Here is a 20,989-nt window from a genome sequence, read left to right on the forward strand (position 1 = left end):
CAGTATTAATCAATGTTGATTACATGTACCTCCGAATCCTGCTGGGTTTCAACGGTTTTGATGATTCATTCTTAAAAAATGCGTCAACGCAATTAATATTTTCAGAGTCCGAACGTTTTATTTTGTTCGTGTATGAACGCCAATTGTGAGACTTTTTTCTGTTTTAACGTTTATATTTTGGCTTTCACATAACCCGGATGAAAATTCGACTGGTTTCCGGTAATTAATTTACGAAACACCCTTCTCGCGCAAGACCGGAATCCAGTAAAATAGTCACATTATTAATACGATTAGTTGCCCGGTTTCCATGAGGTAATTTAAGAGCTATATATAGAATCACTGGGATTCCCAGATTTGAGTGTTCGTCGGCAGAGAGAGAGCGAGATCGTTGTACATGGTACAAATTGCATAAGTGTAGACTTCCCAAAAGAAAAAAATATTTCTTTGAGGGTAAAATATTATATTTTGGTGAATTTTTTTTTTTTTTTCGAGGGGAAATGGTATTTTTAGGGGAAAAATTCTGGTAGGGGAAGACGCCGAATATCGGCGTCACTTTCTTAGTAAAAAAAACCCCTGAGTGCTCATTTAATGGACACTAATCTTATTGAACATTTTTGTCTGTTCATCTTGCCAGACGCTTGAACATATCTTTGAAAAGTCATTGGAGGACTGACTGAAAGATCAATGTGTAGAATGCTGATTATAACATGTATTCTGTTTGCAATAATATTTTTAATTGTAATTAAAATATCAATGGAAAGATCATCTTGGGACATGTGATTTATTTTACTCAAAACAGAAGCTCATCTACTGCAAGTGTTTGTATTTTTATGACCCCCTTTGAAGAAGAGGGGGTATATTGTTTTGCCAATGTCGGTCAGTCTGTTGGTCGGTCCGTCCACCAGATGGTTTCCAGATGATTACTCAAGAACGCTTAGGCCTAGGATCATAAAACTTCATAGGTACATTGACCATGCCTGGCAGATGACCCCTATTGATTTTAAGGTCACTAGGTCAAAGGTCAAGGTCACAGTGACTCAAAATAGTAAAATGGTTTCCAAATGATTACTCAAGAATGCTTAGACCTTGGATCATGAAACTTCATAGGTACATTGATCATGACTAGCAGATGACCCCGATAGATTTTCAGGTCACTAGGTCAAAGGTCAAGGTCACAGAGACTCGAAATAGTAAAATGGTTTCTGGATGATAACTCAAGAATGCTTAGGCCTAGGATCATGAAACTTCATAGGTACATTGATTGTGACTTGCAGATGACCCCTAATGATTTTCAGGTCACTAGGTCAAAGGTCAAGGTCACAGTGACTCGAAATAGTAAAATGGTTTCCGTATGATAACTCAAGAATGCTTACGCCTAGGATCATAAAACTTCATAGGTACATTGATCATGACTGGCAGATGACCCCTATTAATTTTCAGGTCATTAGGTCGAAGGTCAAGGTCACAGTGACTCGAAACAGTAAAATGGTTTCCGGATGATAACTCAAGAATAATTAGGCCTAGGATCATGAAACTTCATAGGTAGATTGATCATGACTGGCAGATGACCCCTATTGATCTTCAGGTCACTAGGTCAAAGGTCAAGGTCACAGTGACAAAAAACTTATTCACACAATGGCTGCCACTACAACTGACAGCCCATATGGGGGGCATGCATGTTTTACAAGAAGCCCTTGTATTTTTGTCTTTTTAATAATCACGATATTGTAGTCAACAATCATGGTGAATTTTAACATGAATCATGGACAACAGTTTTGTTAAAAGGGCTGTTATGTCTTTCGTGATTTCCTGGTCATGAAGATGAAAAGCCACTCCACAACTAACAATTTCCTTTGTATATATGCCCCAAACTTCACTCTGGACTGCCTGTGTTGCATGCAAACATTTGTTCATCAGAGTTTCAAACCCCAAACTCTTTTATGAATAAGCAACATAACTTTGACATGTTCGAAAAACAAAAGCCACACATTTGAATCTTACTTAATTGGGTCTGAACTTTGCACAACGTTGTAGATAACTTTTATAAACTCATAAAGAGTTGATTTAACATCTTTAAAATGGTCTTCCCATGGGTATTTCCAAGCAAACAAGTGCTTAATGAACAGACTAAAGATTGAATGTTCTTTCATGTCATTTTCTACTGTTCTCAATGATCTGAAATTCAGACCTGTTCTGAATGCTGAATATGCATAAATATTGTGACAGAAAAATTCGTAAGAATTTAATTTGTTTCTCATATAAGCAACTAAAAGTACAATTTAAAGTTCACCTGAGCATATACATGTAGTGCTTTAAGGATATCATGTTGGTTATTGGTCTATGCCTGCGTCCGTCCAGCAAGTTTTTTGTTTCATCGACTTTTCTGAACCGCTAGGCTGATTTAAAGGAAACCAAATAGGAATCATTCTCTAGGTCACCAGAGATAAAATAGATTTTAAAGATGAAAACTTTCACAATGTTCTTTGAGACCACAAGGGTCAGGGCTTAAATAGTTGGTGTGTAACATCATCTCGTGGTTCTGTACTGAGTTTGTTCAAATCATGCAATGGGGTCAAAACCCGTGACGCTTATAACCGGTAACAGTAAAAGGTTAACAAGTTCTTGATATGTGTTACCTCTTGCATCCCTAATTTAGCATGGTGTCCGCTCTCTAATTGAGGTAGTTTTTATCTGATCTTCACCAATCTTGGTCAGAAGTTGTATCTGGATAATATCTAGGTCAAGTTCGAATATGGGTCATGCCGGGTCAAAAACTAGATCACAGGGTCACTAAGTGCATTTCAAGCATTTAGCATTGTGTCCGCTCTGTAATAGAAGTAGTTTTCATCCGATAATCACCATACTTGGTCAGAAGTTGTATCTACACAATATCTTGGTCAAGTTCGAATATGGGTCATGCAGGGTCAAAAACTAGGTCATAGGGTCACTTAGTGCATTTCAAGCATTTAGCATGGTGTCCGCTCTCTAATTGAAGTAGTTTTCATCGGATCTTCACCAAATTTGGTCAGAAGTTGTGTCTAGATGATATGTAAGTCAAGTTCAAATATGGGTCATGGTAAAGTAATCAACTCGTCCAAAACCTTCAAACGGGCATATCTTGTGACAGTTTGGCACTCTTGTTTCTTTCTATTATATAAATAGGTTGTTCTTGAACTAAATAGGTGCACACCATTTTTTTAGACAATTCTTGTTGATACCAGGATTTGTTTAGCACAAACAAACTTAATTTTTTATTCCATTATGCCAAGAGTACTCCTTAACATGTTAATTGTGAACAGATATGCTTTATGGATACAATGTAACTTTATTCATTTCGATGCTTCACTCCTTAACTCTTGCAGGTACTGGCTGCTGTTAATGAGGGCGACTTGAAGAAGTCTTTTGTTGAAGAGGTTCTGTCAGTCTGCATCAGAGTCCATCAACTTCAACCAGATACAGAGGTATGTGTCTTAGTCAAAACGTACAAGCAAACATATTATTTGTAATGTAAGAGTTTTAAGAAGCAAACACTGGGCTACAAACATGGCTGATTGTTGTTGTACCCGAGTTTTTAATGTGTTTGTATTAACTAGTTCTGTACATTAGATCACAATATGTTGGTTTTAACTAGTTCATACATTAGATCAAACTGTGTTTGTATTGACTAGTTCTATATATTAGATCACAGTGTGTTTGTATTGACTAGTTCTATACATTAGATCACACTGTGTTTTTGTATTGACTAGATCTATACATGGGATCGCACTGTTTGTAATAACAAGTTCTAAAAAAGGGATTACACTATGTTTGCATTGACAAGTTCTTTATATTAGGACACAGTGTGTTTGTAATGACTAGTTCTATACATTGGATCATACTGTGTTTGTTCATGTATTGGCAAGTTCTTTACATGGGATCTCACTGTTTGTATTGACTACATGTAGTTCTAGGCTTTGTATAAAACGTGGAAATTAGCGCAGACTGCAAATTGCAGACTGCGTTATCGGGTCATAAAACACAGACAATATAGACATCGTTGCAGACAATATAGATATCGTTGGAAAACGCAGACAATAAAGATATAGAAGGAATACGCAGCCAATATAAAAATAGAAGGCAAAAACAGTGAAATTAGAGAGAATTACCGTATCAATAATTCTAAGGTTTTAATGAACAGTATATGTATGGAAGTGGTAAATGTCCAAACAATATTAAGACTTGAATTATTGCTTTTAATCGCTTAAATGGCAGTGTAAATATACACGTATTTAGATTTTTAATATCAAGATGAAGACATAATAATTTGTTATGCCCCCCTTCGAAGAAGAGGAGGTATATTGCTTTGCTCATGTCGGTCTGTATGTCGGTCGGTCCGTCCACCAGGTGGTTGTCAGACTGAAGAACACTTGGGCCTAGGATCATGAAACTTCATAGGTACATTGATCATGACTCGCAGATGACCCCTATTGATTTTGAGGTCACTAGGTCAACGGTCAAGGTCACAGGTGAAGGTCACGGTTACTGGAAATAGGCATTTGTCTGTCGGTCGGTCCGTCCACCAGGTGGTTGTCAGACGATAACTCAAGAACGCTTGGGCCTAGGATCATGAAACTTCATAGGTACATTGATCATGACTCGCAGATGACCCCTATTGATTTTGAGGTCACTAGGTCAAAGGTCAAGGTCACAGGTGAAGGTCACAGTTACTGGAAATAGGCATTTTAAGGATTTAGCATGGTTCAAACAAGGAAAACAACTACTGTTTATGCATGTTCTTTTTGTTACAGCATTTGCCTCCCTTGTAATATATTTAAATTTTACCAAATGTAAGGCTAACTGCATTTTTGTAATGCATTGTATCAATAACCACCACCACCACCACCTTTTGAGGTCACTAGGTCAATGGTCAAGGTCACAGGTGAAGGTCACAGATGAAGGTCACAGTTACTGGAAATAGGCATTTTAAGGATTTAGCATGGTTCAAACAAGGGAAACAACTACCGTTTATGCATGTTCTTTTTGTTACAGCATTTGCCTCCCTTGTAATATATTTAAATTTTACCAAATGTAAGGTGAACTGCATTTTTGTAATGCATTGTATCAATAACCACCACCACCACTACCACCGTTGTTCACAGTGACAAAAAACGTATTCACACAATGGCTGCTACTACAACTTATAGCCCATATAGGGGGGCATGCATGTTTTACAAACAGCCCTTGTTTTGATTGTATTAGCATAATTATGTTAGAAATTTAATTAACAGTATATGTATGAAAGTGGTAAATGTCCAAACAATATACACGTTTATGATTTTCTGTATCAAGATGAAGACATAATAAATTGTTTTTATGAGCACATAAGTAATTAAAAATGTATTAACATAATTATATAACATGTATGCATGTATAATATATGTATAGATTGAACGTATTGTTGTTTTCAACGCAGACAATATAGACATCACTGCAAATTGCAGGCTGCGTTATCAGGCATAAAACGCAGCCAATATAGACATCGTTGCAGCCGATATAGATATCGTTGGAAAACGCACACAATATAGAAATCGTTGGAAAACGCAGACATTATACAAATAGAAGGAAAACGCAGCCAATATAGAGATAGCAGGCAAAAACTTATTACATTTGATGTTGTTTGTGACTAATTTTATTTTATCGAGATTTGCTAAGTGTAAATTTAAGGATGTACAATTAGCTGCCAACTAATACTTCCCTTTGAATTTCAACCCAAGAGACCCTTAATTATAACGGGGTTTTAAATTGCTCAGATGACTTCAAAGCAAATTAAATTGCAATCTTTGGAATGGAATTTAGCACATATTGTTATATTTTAGCGAGTAACTCTTAGCCGTATATTTATATCGGATTTTTTTTATCCATTTCATATCTGTGTTACTTGTAATATCAGTGCTGTCAGTGATCAGCGAGATATTTGGAATACATGTTTTGTGTGTATTGTGTGTATAGTGCTTTTTCGTGCTTGTCAACAGTTTTTTGTGTGTTTAGTGCGATATTTGGAATACGTGTTTTGTGTAATTTGTGTTTCAGTCTTTTGTGTGTTATTTATTGCGTATATTGTGCCTATAGTGTTTTCGTGTGCTTCAACAGTTTGTGTATATATTATAAGTTTGTGTAGTTCGTATCGTGAGTGTTAAAAAATGGCTTTGCTTTTCGGACACAGTCAAGTGAAGTATATGCACCAGTACCTTAAATGTGATGACATTCTAACATTATCATTCTCGGGCTTCACAACGGTAGATCTTTGGGAAGAAGAGATGATTTTCGAAATTGTGCCCTCCTGCAAGGTGAGTTAACGTTACCTGTTGTTGCTTTTGTGGATGAATAAAACCATATTATTATGAAACATTCTTACATTTCATTGGAGCTATACTTATGGAATTTCGTCTTTAGATTTACCTCTACACTTCATAATTGTATTAATACGGTCTAGATAGAAATATTACAAACAATAACTTACGTTGTATAGCTGACTCATATCAACCTTACACATTCCTTTATATATACGAAAAAATAAATATTAACATACTGTATAATTATAAATATAAATCCGTTCCGAAGGCGACAGTGTAAAGCACAGAATGTACTGATGTTTTATTGTTAAAGTCGCACAACTTGTTTAGTTGTTTGTACTGGCATCTTAATAGGCATTTTATAAACATTGCAACTTAAAGCAAAATTAATAGTTGAATTTGATGCTATCGTCACATTTGCAGGGGTGGTAGTTCGGGTACTTGTGACATCTCATGACAACTCTCTTATGTAACACGTTGACATTACCTGTTAATTGGATCATAATTGAGATGAAGGCCCATATACTAGTGTTGATGACATATGAACTGTTACTTGGGTAAAAAATGTTGAAGCTTTTTTTTTTGCAATTTCTTTGTTACAATTAAATGTATAATAAATTACACTACACGCAAATTGACATTTTCAAATAAATGAAACCATAACAAGTTCGATATAAATTAATGCTTGGTTACTGGAAAACGGACATGTCGATTCTATAAAAGATATACGCGAAAGATTCGACTTGCATCATTGCAACGCGAAATGCTTCAACAAGTCGCCCGTTTGGCAAAACAGTATTTTTTTCTATGTTTTTCTATGGTATTTTCTTTCTATGGTGATATTTGCTTTTAAATTACTTCACATTATCGGTCCCATGTAAAAAACGAGCCCTTTAATATTGGTGTAAAATCATGAGTACTTAATAAAGAAATGTAGATTGAATTTAAAATGTAACTTTATTGAAGATAAATTAACGATAAGATAAAGCAAAACGTAATATTTTTAAGATTTGGTGCATTTAACAAATTATGTCAACAAAGTCTGTAAAACGTATCCGTAAAGTATCGAAATTTATCGAAATTGATAAAACGAAAAGATGTCATTGATTTATTGATTTGTATGTGTTATAATTTACTTTTCTTTACTTGTGGAATAACATAATTAATAAATCATACAGTAATTCTCTGTATAGCCGAACTTTATCTCATTGTGTATCTGTATTTATGATATGATTCATTTTTACAACTGCATGTATCGCTGATTATGGGAATAAAAAAACAATTAGTGTACAAAAAATTCATTCACAATTATTGGAGTAACGTAGCTAGTGGCCGGCTTATTGCGTTGATAAGACAGGGATCACAACAGCAGGTCGCTTATACCCAGTGTAGGCAACCGCTGTTTTATTGGGGGGGGGGGGGCGGATGGTTCAAATTAAGAAGTGCTAATCGAGCTATTTCACATAGAGCTGTAAAATATTATATATGATTAAATTCTAATCAGAAATATCATCCAAGAAATGCCATTATTACGTTTATCAAACTGTGTGACTACATTTTCAAAGTTCTAACAATGCCCATTCTTGTTCATAAAGAATATATTTGTTATCTTTGTGTATTAAATATTTTGTTGAAGTTGCAAACAAACATTCATTGTTATTCAATCGCTTGCATAAATAAAATAATTTAAAAATGAAGTTACTGTTAAAATACAAGAAAGCATTGCTGAAAAGTAAATCATCATTATTTCCCACCATGGAAAATGTGGGACACTTCAACGCATATAAAAAATGTAGTGCAGTACCCCAAAATATGAAAGCGTTCGGTAACATGCAATTTAAAATGCACAAGTTGACGATTTTAGTTAAATTGGCGCATTGATTGAATTGGAATGCGATGATGTTATTTAAGAGACTAAAAGGTGTCTGATTGACAAGGTTTGATACAAAATAGCTATTATCTCTGGTATCATTCTAATTGAGCTTCCCATAATAGACATTGCCCCATGGTTACTTTAACGTCACTTTTAAACTTGTGGTCAGTGTTTTTCTCATATAATATGTCTGTTTGTGAGGTGTGAAAGGTGTTAAATACAACGAACATTAATTGAAATTGCCAAACATTTATCAATTAAAGTTATTTGGTATGTTAATAAATAAGTTTAACTTTTATGTTTGTCACATTACGGATAATGGTGTAAAAGGTGTTGTATACTGCACATGAAGTAAATATATATTGTAATTAATCAGTTTTACACGTATAACACGCAAAATTAAATTATATGTGGATTAATGCCCTTTGTCCATGAATCAAAGAAAATGAAAATGTCGTTTGTTGCGTGCGGTTATTTCATAATAGACAAAAGTTTATTTGTTATGTATATATAAGTATTTGAACTATTAACAATGACAATATAGTCACGATTGTTTGTGTGTATGTTGATAAAATGTTAAGGCCACCGAAAACATATACAATACAATATTATTCGATTAAATGGACAATTTAGTTAAATTTATAAATAAATTATTTCATTGGCTTAATCGAGCTTCGCATGGCGTTATTCATCGAACGAACCTCGGTGCAACCCGCTTAGCTCAAGCAAGTTGTATAAATTGATCATATACATTGCTGGTACGTTGTATCTCAGAATATCGGTATCACGTATAATCGCTCCTACACTAATTTTGTGGTTATTATGGATTTGTTTTCCATTCGCAAAATTCGCACTTCTTCAAGTAAATGTAATGTAGGAGCTGATGTCAGGTTGTCAAAATAATGTTGGAGCGACGGTCCGGGTTGTCTAAATAAAGAAGGAGCAAACATCCGCCTTGGCAAAATAAGCGTAATAGTAATTGTCAGTGGGAGCGATTGTCCGGTGTTTCAGCTATAGGCGTTTTCTACATATATCGTTTTGTGTGTTGATGTGTATTACATATTGAATAATACTTTTACAAGTCTAAAAGAAAGTTATTAGTTTGTTTTTAATTGTTAGGTCGTGTTGATCGTTGCGGGAGCAAACGACATGGGCCAGTCGTCTCCTGTTGACATCGTTCGCGATTTTCAGCAGTTGTGCGAAAAGGTTCGATCTGCGAACCCATGGTAATGCCAATAGTTGTCATACTTTAATGATAAATACTTAAAAATAATCCGTAGAACGTTTGTTATAGTCAAGCATTTGTCTGCATATTAATTAGTTATCATCGTTGATTGGTCCTTAAATTATTCCATTTTGCGCTCACAAATAATCCGAAAAAAACGCTACATTATTAAATATGTAAATACACAGGAACACGCACTGAATTAATATAAATTGCCCTTTTTTTAAGTGCGAGCAATGTTCTTATGGGCATCCTGCCGAGAGGCAGGAATATGTTTCCTGGTGGCGTTGTTCCGGCGAGCGTACTTGAAGGATACAACCAGGATGCGACCGCTGTGAACCGGATGCTGGCCAGAGTGGCGGCCAGACTGCCATGGCTGTTTTTTGTGGAAGTGCCAAGCTTCCGCAGCGCACATGGCATAAAACATTTACATTCTCTGTATTATGTATATTCTATACCGGTCATTGTATAATGTATTGTGTACCACATTCCATAAACATTAAGTTACACCTGATCGAATTAATACTGTATAGTACTATTACATGAACGGCAAGTTAGTTAGATGGTTGCGTTCGTTTCTGTTTTGTATTAATTTCTTACTGGTTCAAACATGTACCCGTCCAAGGAATAGGACATGTACGTTTTCATATGTCCTATATTAACTATGATTATATATGTATGATAATATTTAGAATTAAGTCAATATTCTTAAAACAGGTATCGTCCGGGACATGCTTAGTAGAGACGGGCTGCATCTGAGCATTAGGGGAACTGGAGCAGTTGTGCCCTGCTTGGAGCGGACAGTGAGGCAGCTGTTGGCTGTGAAATGTTCAACGCCTGCTCCTGCTTCTTCCAGAGCTCCAGCGCCTGTGTCTTCCAGAGCTCCAGCGCCTGTTCCTGGGTCTTCCAGAGCTCCAGCGCCTGTTCCTGCGTCTTCCAGAGCTCCAGCGCCTGTTCCTGCGTCTTCCAGAGCTCCAGCGCCTGTTCCTGCGTCTTCCAGAGCTCCAGCACCTGCTCCTGCTTCTTCCAGAGCTCCAGCGCCTGCTCCTGCGTCTTCCAGAGCTCCAGCCCCTGTTCCTGGGTCTTCCAGAGCTCCAGCGCCTGTTCCTGCGTCTACCAGAGCTCCAGCGCCTGTTCCTGCTTCTTCTAGAGCTCCAGCGCCTGTTCCTGCTTCTTCCAGAGCTCCAGCGCCTGCTCCTGCGTCTTCCAGAGTTCCAGCGCCTGTTCCTGCATCTTCTAGAGTTCCAGCGCCTGTTCCTGCGTCTTCCAGAGTTCCAGCGCCTGCTCCTTCGTCTTCCAGAGCTCCAGCGCCTGCTCCTGCTTCTTCTAGAGCTCCAGCGCCTGCTCCTGCTGCAGCTCCTGCTTCTTCCAGAGTTCCATCTCCAGAATGTACTCCTGTTCATGCACCAGCTCCAGCTCCTATTCCAGGAAGCACAACAGCCCGACTGTACGTGATGTGGTCAGAGGAGAACCATCTACAAGAACACCGACGACGACCCCACAAGGAACACCAGGAATAAAAACGACACGAACCACAATCGGGAAAAAAAGATCCACAACAGCGACACGGACACCCAGAAAAGCACCAGCTAACACAAGACTGACGAGGACCACAAGAGGGGTAAAAGGAACCGCAGCACCGATGCCGGCACCCAGAAAAGCACCAGCCACCACAGCAGCACCTGGAACCACAACGACGCGGACTACAAGAGGGGGAATAAGAACTGACGCCGGCACCCAGAATAACACCAGCAACCACAACACCGACGATGACTACTAGAACGCAGTTGACTGGAGGAGGTAATGAAGTTCCCTTTTTTTCAAAGACTGATAGAGTTTTAACGTACTCGGAAGCTGTTGATATTTTACAACAAGAATGTAGTGAATCCATAACAACTGAGGTGCCATTTAAATCGAAACCAGGAATATCTTTTTTATATTCTGATAATGGAAATACTCAGAACAAAGAGGATTGGCGTGCAGACGGATATACATGGAGAAATTACGGGAAAAAAATATTTGAAAGCGAAGGTTTTCAAGTAGAAAAGCATATGTTTAGGATTGTTAACAACGGGGAAGTTAGTGATAAATTTCAAAAACATGCATTTAGGTTTAGTGAAAAAAATAATGGTAAAATGTTAATTGTGTATTACGGGGATATTGACAAATATGAAAATATGACTCATGGAAATCGCAAGCGTAATAAAAGACCGCACAAACGTGTTAAACCATCGTTATTAAATCCATAAAAATTCCAAAAGACGAAAACCCACAGGAAATATAGATTTTTTTTTAATCCGACAATCCCGATGAATTATTGCAAGGTACTTCAGTACATAGAAACAAGAGGCAAGTTCAAAACGTACAGGTTTCTTTTTATAAGAAAACAAAATTATCGCATGATTCGTTGTATGGTCTACATTTGTTGGTCAATCAGTTAGATAATTTCATTTTAAGTATCAAAACTACGCCTGATTTAGAGTTTATTGTAGGGAACAACAACATATTTGAAGAGTTCAATCGAATACTATGTCTTAAGGACGATACGGTAAACGTGTTTTATGACACTACTTTCTGTCTAGGCGATTTCTACGTATACATTATATCTTTTCAGCATTTGATGTTCCGAGAAAAAACAATTATACCACTAGCATTCATGATTCACGAAAGAAAATTTCAAAAGTGCCACAAAGTTTCTTGAATTAATTTAATCTAAAATTCCGAAGATGCCTAATTCAAAATTTTGAGTGATTATGGACAGAGAAATCGGAATCGGAAATGCTTTTAAGAATTGCCTTCCAAACAGTAAAGTTTTGATTTGTTGGAATCATATCTTGAAAGATTTAAAGTTTTGGCTCACGAATCATGGCGCTAAAGCGGTTGACAAAATGATTTATGATAAAGATATTAGATCTCTGTTAACTTGCGAATCCCTTGATCAATTCAATGTAAAGTATGAAGAGTTAAAAATAACATGGAGTGAACCGATGGTAGAATACTTTGATAAAAACCTAAGCGAATCAAATAAGAGAGCACGCGGGTAGATGGTTTCTCGAACAATATGACAATTACAATCCGTATTCCGGCATTACAAACAACGCTGCAGAATCTATTAACGCTGAACTTAAGCGACTTGTTGATTTTAAAGAGAGGGAAATTGATAGCATTGTTTTATTTTTTAACTACTTGCAATGGAACAAAGTAACCGAACTTATACGCGGTTTATGTGGTGAAACTGAATGGTACTTACTACCGCGATTCCATTACACTAAACATGATCCTGACACAGTAGAAATTCCTAAAGCATGTTGTCAACCTGATAAGATCATAAATTTAGTAAGAACTAACATAACTTCTTTAAATCAAACTACTTCAGTTCCTTGTACGTCGGAAGGATTTGTCAAGAATGTAGGTTCTACGGCAAACGACGTCCCAGATCAATTACAAACACAAAGTCGTACTCAACATTCATTGGCCTTAAATACACTCGGTAATAACGGTATTGTTTTAGTACCAAAATGGGCGCTTTCATGGTGAAAGGTTCCAAAAATGATAAGTATTCTGTGACACTCTTTCCAAACGAAAAATGTAATTGTCCATTAACTACGCGCAGTTATCACATTATCGCGGCTTTGCTTGCAATCGGAATGCCAATACCTAATGAAAAAAAGAAATACAATCTTAGTCAACTTAAGCGAAATGCACGTCTAAAACATAACAAAAAATGTGGTACTAAAAAGGGTCGCAAGGGGGATCGCAATATTGAAGACGAAATAATTCCAGCACCTGATTCCGCAGTTAAAAATCGTTCATTGGCATTGGCCAAAACTCCTACTCTAAAAATAATACTTTTGACAATGTTGGTGAAATTCTTAATACAGCAACAACAAAAATATTTTGGGAATCGACACCAAAATCCATTCTTAAGAAACACGACAAAGCGAAATGTCATTCTCTTAGGTCGGAAAAGAAACGAAAATTAACATTTCATGACAATTTGGAGGCACAACTTGCAAAAATGATATCGAAAGTAACATCAGCGACGATTTATTAGCAAAAATGTCTCACCGGTTAATATTGAGTCGCAAGACAACAATCCGCTAATGATTTAGATGTTTTAGAAGTTAATAGTAATGTTTATTTTATGCTTTCCAGTGGTTTATAGAGAAATATCAGTGAATTAAAACTGATAATTTCACTGTTTCAAACAGTGTAAATTATCAGTGAAAATTATCGATTATTTTCACTGTTTACTGTGAAATGACGTCATTTTTTTGACGAAATGAAGTCATTATCCCAGCGAAATTCTTTAGTTAAACTTTTTAACAGTGTATATAAATAGTGAAAAAGCATAAAATAAAAAGAAAATTTGTTGGATTCGGTGGAATGTCGATTTTAATTCACTCGTGATCATAGAAAATATATATTTTTGCTCGTGGCTGCGCCACTCGTTAAAATATTATTTTCTATGATCACTCGTGAATTAAAATCGATAATCCACCGAATCCAACAAATATCCTCTAGAATCCATTATTGAACGAAAATCAAGTATAGGGTCTGACACAAGCAACGTTGACGAGTTAATTGAATTAGACTCAAGTAGAGACAACATCGTAGTCGAAGAAACCGTTTTCTGGAAACAGCACCTCGGTTTAAAAATACAGGACAAAAACGAAATATTACAGAATAAAAAGCTTACTTAGCGTCATATGGAGGCAGTAAATATTTAACTTTAGAGACAATTTAGTATTAACGGTTTACAGTAAACGGAACAGGTGCCAGCTGTCGCGGCGATAAATAAGAAGAGATGGGTAAGCAAAGTACCAATGAAGTCAGTAATTGAACCTGCTTGTCAAATTCATCACACCCATAGAGATCATTGGGTTTCTACTTTGGGTATCGAACGCTCGGACAATGCAATAATTCCAGACGGTTTAAAAATTCATTTATCATATATATATATATATGGTCATGATAAGAAACAAATTTGTATTGAACTCCCCGAGGTTATGCATCAAAATAATAATGTTACTGTGGGTTATTTGCGATTGCATTTATTACTGCATTTTGTTTTCGTAAATAGCTTTGTTTAGACCTCATATTCGATAAGACACAAATGCACCAACACCTAATTAATTGTATAGACACCGAACAAATGGCCGAATTCCCATTTACAAATAAAACAATCAGCGTACGAGGACAAAACATTGTAAAACTATTATTATTATTAAAAACTATTGTATTTGTAATTTGCCTGATTGTATCGATGATATGGTTCAATGTGATAACTGCAAAAAATGGTTTCATAAAAGTTGCATTTCTGTTCCACAAGATATATCGCTAGATAATTATGATTTTTCGTGTAATGTGTGCATTAAAATAACTTGATAACCGCTGATCCGAGTACCTTGCGTTCACATTAAAACATTTGAGTCTTCATGACAATGTAAATACATGACCAGGATTGAGTTTGAATTGATTTGTTTAATATTTACAGATTCCGAGTTGATTTACTACTGTGATTGTTGTAATTGAAGTAGCTTGTGTGCATTTTGAATGTTATTTTCTCTCACTATTAGTGTTGTTGTTGATGAAATGATGGAAATAAAATTAGCCATTCTCTGTGAAAATGGGGCTTAATGCATGTGCGTAAAGTGTCGTCCCAGATGAGCCTGTGCAGTCCGCGTTTTCTGTGTAAAGGAAGTCTCTTCTTAGCGGAAATCCCGGTTCGACTGAAAGCGGACTGCACAGGCTAATCTGGGACGACACTTACGCACTCGCATTAAACCCCCTTTTATCAGAGCGGGCGCACATAAAGTCATAGAAAATGCATATGTTCATGATTTGATTACATGTCTTGTTGTCTTGTTGTTTTATTACTTTTTGATGTTGCTTATTGAATACTGTAAGTAAACTATTGCTTATATTGTGATTATATTGGCGAGTGTTTTTGTTGATCACTTTCATTGTTGTTGCTGTGCAGTCCGCACAGGCTAACTTGGGACGACACTTACCCTTTGTATTGTATATTCTGTTTAAAGGAAGTATCATTTTAGCGGAAATCCATGATGGGTGGAAAGTGTCGACCCCAATTAGCCTGTGCAGACTGCACAGTACAGAGAAAATGCATTGCTTATATTGTGATTATATTGGCGAGTTTTTTTGTTGATTGCTATTTTGTTGTTTCACTTTCATTGTTGTTGCTGTGGAGTCCGCACAGGCTAATTTGGACAACGCTTTCCGCTTGTATGGTATATTCTGTTTAAAGGAAGTCTCTTTTTAGCAGAAATCCATGATGGGTGGAAAGTGTCGACCCCAATTAGCCTGTGCAGACTGCACAGTACAGAGAAAATGCATTGCTTATATTGTGATTATATTGGCGAGTGTTTTTTTTATCACTTTCATTGTTGTTGCTGTGCAGTTCGCACAGGCTAACTTGGGACGACACTTTCCCCTTGTATAGTATATTCTGTTTAAAGGAAGTCTCTTTTTAGCAGAAATCCATGATTGGTGGAAAGTGTCGACCCCAATTAGCCTGTGCAGACTGCACAGTACAGAGAAAATGCATTGCTTATATTGTGATTATATTGGCGAGTTTTTTTGTTGATTGCTATTTTGTTGTTTCACTTTCATTGTTGTTGCTGTGCAGTCCGCACAGGCTAATTTGGACAACGCTTTCCGCTTGTATGGTATATTCTGTTTAAAGGAAGTCTCTTCTTATTGTTCCACTATTATTGTTGTTGTTGCTGATAGAATATGGAAAAGAAATTATTTTAAAGAAATTTGCATTGTTTATATTTTGATTATATTTGTTGAGTAACACAGACGTTAACATTACGTGCAAATGAATTAATAATTTATTAAATTTTTGATGTGAGGCCTTCATGTCTATTACTACACGAACATATCTATGTACATAAGTTACATAGGCCTTCAGACAAATTTAGTGAAGTGAAGTTGAAACCCCGGTAACTGGCTTCCTTCGCACTTCTACAAATGTCAAATATTGAGAAGTTAGTCAACAGGTGTCACATTCATTACATTTGTATATTAAGTTGACAGATTTCGCACCTTTTTCGAACGCGCTTTACCAAAATAAAGGATAATCGGACAGACACTGTTACAGACCCCTGGTTTAACATGTATAACACTCCTTTCAAACGGCCTTTTGTTTATTCTTAAGCTTCTCATATCGTTCTTTAGTTCTAACAAGTGAGCATGGCAAAATAAAACTTAGTAACGTGTCAAAAATATGATGGCTTAATTTTTTCCTAGGATGAGGATTAATTTATGGATGATAACACAAAACAAGGTACAATCCAATTCTTTAATGAGTTCGACACATATAATGCTTTTATATTTCATCATTTAATATAAATAATGACCACCCTCGCGAAACCTTGACCTAATCTGTTTTCCTTCTATATCTATATTGGCTGCGCTAAAAGCTGCGTTTTCCCTATATATATATATATTGGCTGCTCTGTCAGCTGCCTTCCTACTTACGCATTTAAATTGAAAGTAGAATTAAAATTATTTGAAAGCAATAAAAAGTGTATTTCATTCATAAAAATATATTTTGATACAACTTTATATTCTTTAATTAAAGATCGTGTTCATTTGTGTGCAATAAACCTCTCGGTATCAAGATTAACTTCAACTTGTTTGATATTCCGTTTTAAAATATATTAGGTTCAAGGTTTTAAAATTGTATGGACCTTAAACACTTTCATACAAATATTATTGAAACGGTAATTCTCGAATTTCACACGTTTTTGCCTTCTATTTCTATATTGGCTGCGTATTCCTTCTATTTCTATATTGTCTGTGTTTTCCTTCTATTTCTATATTGTCTGCGTTTTCCAACGATATCTATATAATTAAATTTGTCTGCGTTTTCCAACGATATCAATATTGACTGCAACGATGTCTATATTTGCTGCGTTTTATGCCCGATAAGGCAGCCTGCAATTTGCAGAGATGTCTATATTGGCTGCGTTGAGAACAACAATACGTTTAATCTATACATGTACATACATAAAACATACATACGTTTCATGAAATTATGTTAATACAACTTAAATTACTCATGTGTTTTCATGAAAACAAATTATTATGTCTTCATCTTGATACAGAACATCTAGGTTCCTAAATTAATATAAATAAATTCTTCATACAATTTTATGACTTCAATGCCTAAAATGCTTTATATTTCATTATGCCCATCGTCGCGAAACATTGACCTAATTTGTTTTCCTTCTTTATATATATTGGCTGCGCTAAAAGCTGCGTATTCTTTAATGAGTTCAACGGGTATACTGCTTTTATAATTCATTATTTAAAACAAATATAGATCACCATCACACTAAATTTAAAGTAGAACTTCAAATTATTTATATAAGCTGCAAGCAATAAAATGTGTATATGCATTCATTAAATATTTTTACATACAACTTTATTTTATTTTTTTTATTTATAGATCCTATACATTTGTTGTGCAATAAACCTCCCGGTATCAAGATTCAATTAAATATGTTTGATATTACATTTTAAAATGTTCTAGGTTCCTAAATTCCTTATTTCAACTAAATGCAATAAACATTACAAGTCTTTAATTAGTTCAATGTAGAATAAAAGCTATTTTGGCTGCGTATTCCTTCTATTTCTATATTGTCTGCATTTTCCAAAGATATCTATATTGTCTGCAACGATGTCTATGTTGTCTGCGTTTTATGGCCCGATAACGCAGTCTGCAATTTGCAGTCTGCGCTAAATTCCCGTTTTATACACACCCGTAGTTCTGTACATGGGATAGCACTGTGTTTGTATTGACAAGTTCGAACTGTGTTTATATTAACTTTTTCTGTACCTGAGTTTACAATTTGTTTGTGTTGAATCATTTCTATGCCAGAGTTTACACTGTGCTTGTATTTACTAGTTAGCTCGACTATTATATATGAAATATATTTATTGGAGCCATCCTACTCACCCCGGCGTTGGTGTTTCGTTAGCGTGCAAATTTTTAAGTTTGCGTACTACCCCAAATATGTCCTTTGACATTTTGTTTGATATTTTGCATACTTTTTTACCAACATGACCCCAATCTATAAACAAGAGCAGACAACTGTATCAAGCATTTTGACAAAATTATTGCCCCTTCTATACTTAGATTTAATATGCATATTCTATGTTAAAGTTTGCGTACCACCCCAATTATTTCCTATGTCCTTTGACATATTGCTTTCATATTTTGCATACTTCTTTACCAACATGACCCCAATCTATAAACAAGAGCAGACAACTGTATCAAGCATTTTGACATAATTATTGCCCCTTTTATACGTAGAATATGCATATTATTGATCAATCTATGTTAAAGTTTGCGTACAAACCCAATTATTTCCTATGTCCTTTGACATATTGCTTTTATATTTTGCATACTTCTTTACCAACATGACCCCAATCTATAAACAAGAGCAACAACTGCATCATGCATTTTGACAGAATAATGGCCTCTTTTATACTTATATAATTGAACATTTTGCTTAAATTGCCATAACTTCTTTATTTATGATCACATTTGATTTATACTTTGACAAAACAACACCTACCTGACATACCACCATGCACTCCACCCAAACCATCCCTCATGCCCCACCCCAGAATCCCCCCCCCCCCAAAAAAAAATAAGAAAAAAAAAATGGTTTCCTTATTTTTGAAAGATCATCTATTAAATGACCACACCCACATTATACACCCCCTCCATGATGGCTTATGTTATACTGTCAAGCACTCGAATAGTGGAGCCCGCTGTCCTCTGACAGCTCTTGTTTTATACATGTGATCACAATGTGTTTGTATTGACAAGTTCTATACATGGGATCACACTGTGTTGGTATTGACTGGTTCTATACATTAGATGACACTGTTTGTATTGACTAGTTCTATTAATGGGATCACACTGTGTTTGTATTGACTAGTTCTAAATATTTGATGACACTGTTTGTATTGACAAGTTCAAAACATTAGATCTCACTGTGTTTGTATTGACTAGTTCTATATATTTGATGACACTGTTTTTATACCCCCACTAAACGAAGTTTAGGGGGGTATAAAGGAGTAAGCTTGTCTGTTGGTCGATCCGTGTCCACTCTCTAATTCAGTTTCATCTGATCTTCACCAGAGTTGGTCAGAAGTTGTGTCTTAATGATATCTAGGTCAAGTTCGAACATGGGCCTTGCCGGGTCAAAAACTAGGTCACGGGGTCACTTAGTATGTTTTAAACATTGAGCATGGTGTCCGCTCTCTAATTCAAGTAATTTTCATCGGATCTTCACCAAACTTGGTAAAAAGTTGTTTCTAGATGATGTTTAGGTCAAGTTCAAATATGGGTCATGCCGGGTCAAAAACTAGGTCACTGGGTCACTTAGTACGTTTTATACATTCAGCATGGTGTCTGCTCTCTAATTCAAGTAGTTTTCATCGGATCTTCACCACACTTGGTCAAAAGTTGTATCTAGATGATGTTTAGGTCAAGTTCAAACATGCAGGGTCAAGAACCAGGTCTCGGGGTCACTTAGTGCGTTTTAAACATTGAGCATGGTGTCTGCTGTTTTTTGTGAAGACAACATGCAAAATATTCTGTGTCAATGCCGCATGCGTGGTATTCGTCACGTCTGTGACAAAGCTCTAGTTATTGACAAGTTCTATGCATCATCATGGGATCACACTTTGTTGGTATTGACAGTATATGATACTGTTTGTATTGGCTAGTTCTATACATGGGATCACACTGTTTGTATAAACTAGTTTTTATGCCCCCGAAGGGTGGCATATAGTTTTTTAACTGTCCGTCTGTCCATCCCTCTGTCAGTCAAAACCTTTAACATTGTTCATAACTTTTGCATTATTGAATATAGCAACTTGATATTTGGCATACATGTGTATCTGATGGAGCTGCACATTTTGAGTGGTGAAAGGTCAAGGTCATCCTTCAAGGTCAAATATATGTCTTTAAAGCGGCGCAAAAGGGGCCTTGTGTTTCTGACAAACACATCTCTTGTTTATGTATGGGATCGCACGGTGTTTGTATTGACTTGTTCTATACCCGAGTTCCCACTGTGTTTGTATTAACTTTGTCTGAACCCGAGTTCCCACTGTGTTTGTGTTAAGTAGTTCTATACCTTTGTTCTCACTATGATTGTGTTGACTTGTTCTACACATGAGTTTACACTATGTTTTTGTGTTATCCAAGGTGCTGGATGAGGATGTGTTGGAGAGACTACACTCACAGAGATCTCACCTTAGTCAGACGTCCCGGGCACACCTGAACAAGCTCATGCCTGACCTCACGTAAGTACACTTGGACTAGGACTAGGCACATCATCTGGCAAGCAGGCATTATATCAACAAGCATCCTAAAGTATGGCAGATAAGTAAACTTCTTGCAACTTGTGAATTTAAAAAGCTCACGAACATAGTTCTTCCCATGCTTTCTTCATCCATCATTCTGTTCATGTTTATCTTTTCATTCTTCTTTGTCCATTCTTTTGGCTTCAA

General features: G+C 36.1%; 1 protein-coding gene across 24 annotated transcripts in view; it reads left to right on the plus strand.

The window, feature by feature from the left end:
• Positions 1-20,989, plus strand: part of LOC127865166 (myb-binding protein 1A-like) — a 277,075-nt gene that overhangs the window by 251,199 nt on the left and 4,887 nt on the right. For all 24 annotated transcript variants that reach the window (XM_052405109.1, XM_052405110.1, XM_052405106.1 and 21 more), the window contains 2 exons: positions 3,363-3,461; positions 20,685-20,782. In XM_052405109.1, coding sequence (XP_052261069.1) covers positions 3,363-3,461; positions 20,685-20,782 — 197 coding nt within the window. The remainder of the gene's footprint in view (positions 1-3,362; positions 3,462-20,684; positions 20,783-20,989) is intronic.

The sequence above is a fragment of the Dreissena polymorpha genome, chromosome 1 (assembly GCF_020536995.1).
Source record: "Dreissena polymorpha isolate Duluth1 chromosome 1, UMN_Dpol_1.0, whole genome shotgun sequence".
In the NCBI taxonomy this organism is placed as follows: Eukaryota; Metazoa; Mollusca; class Bivalvia; order Myida; family Dreissenidae; genus Dreissena; species Dreissena polymorpha.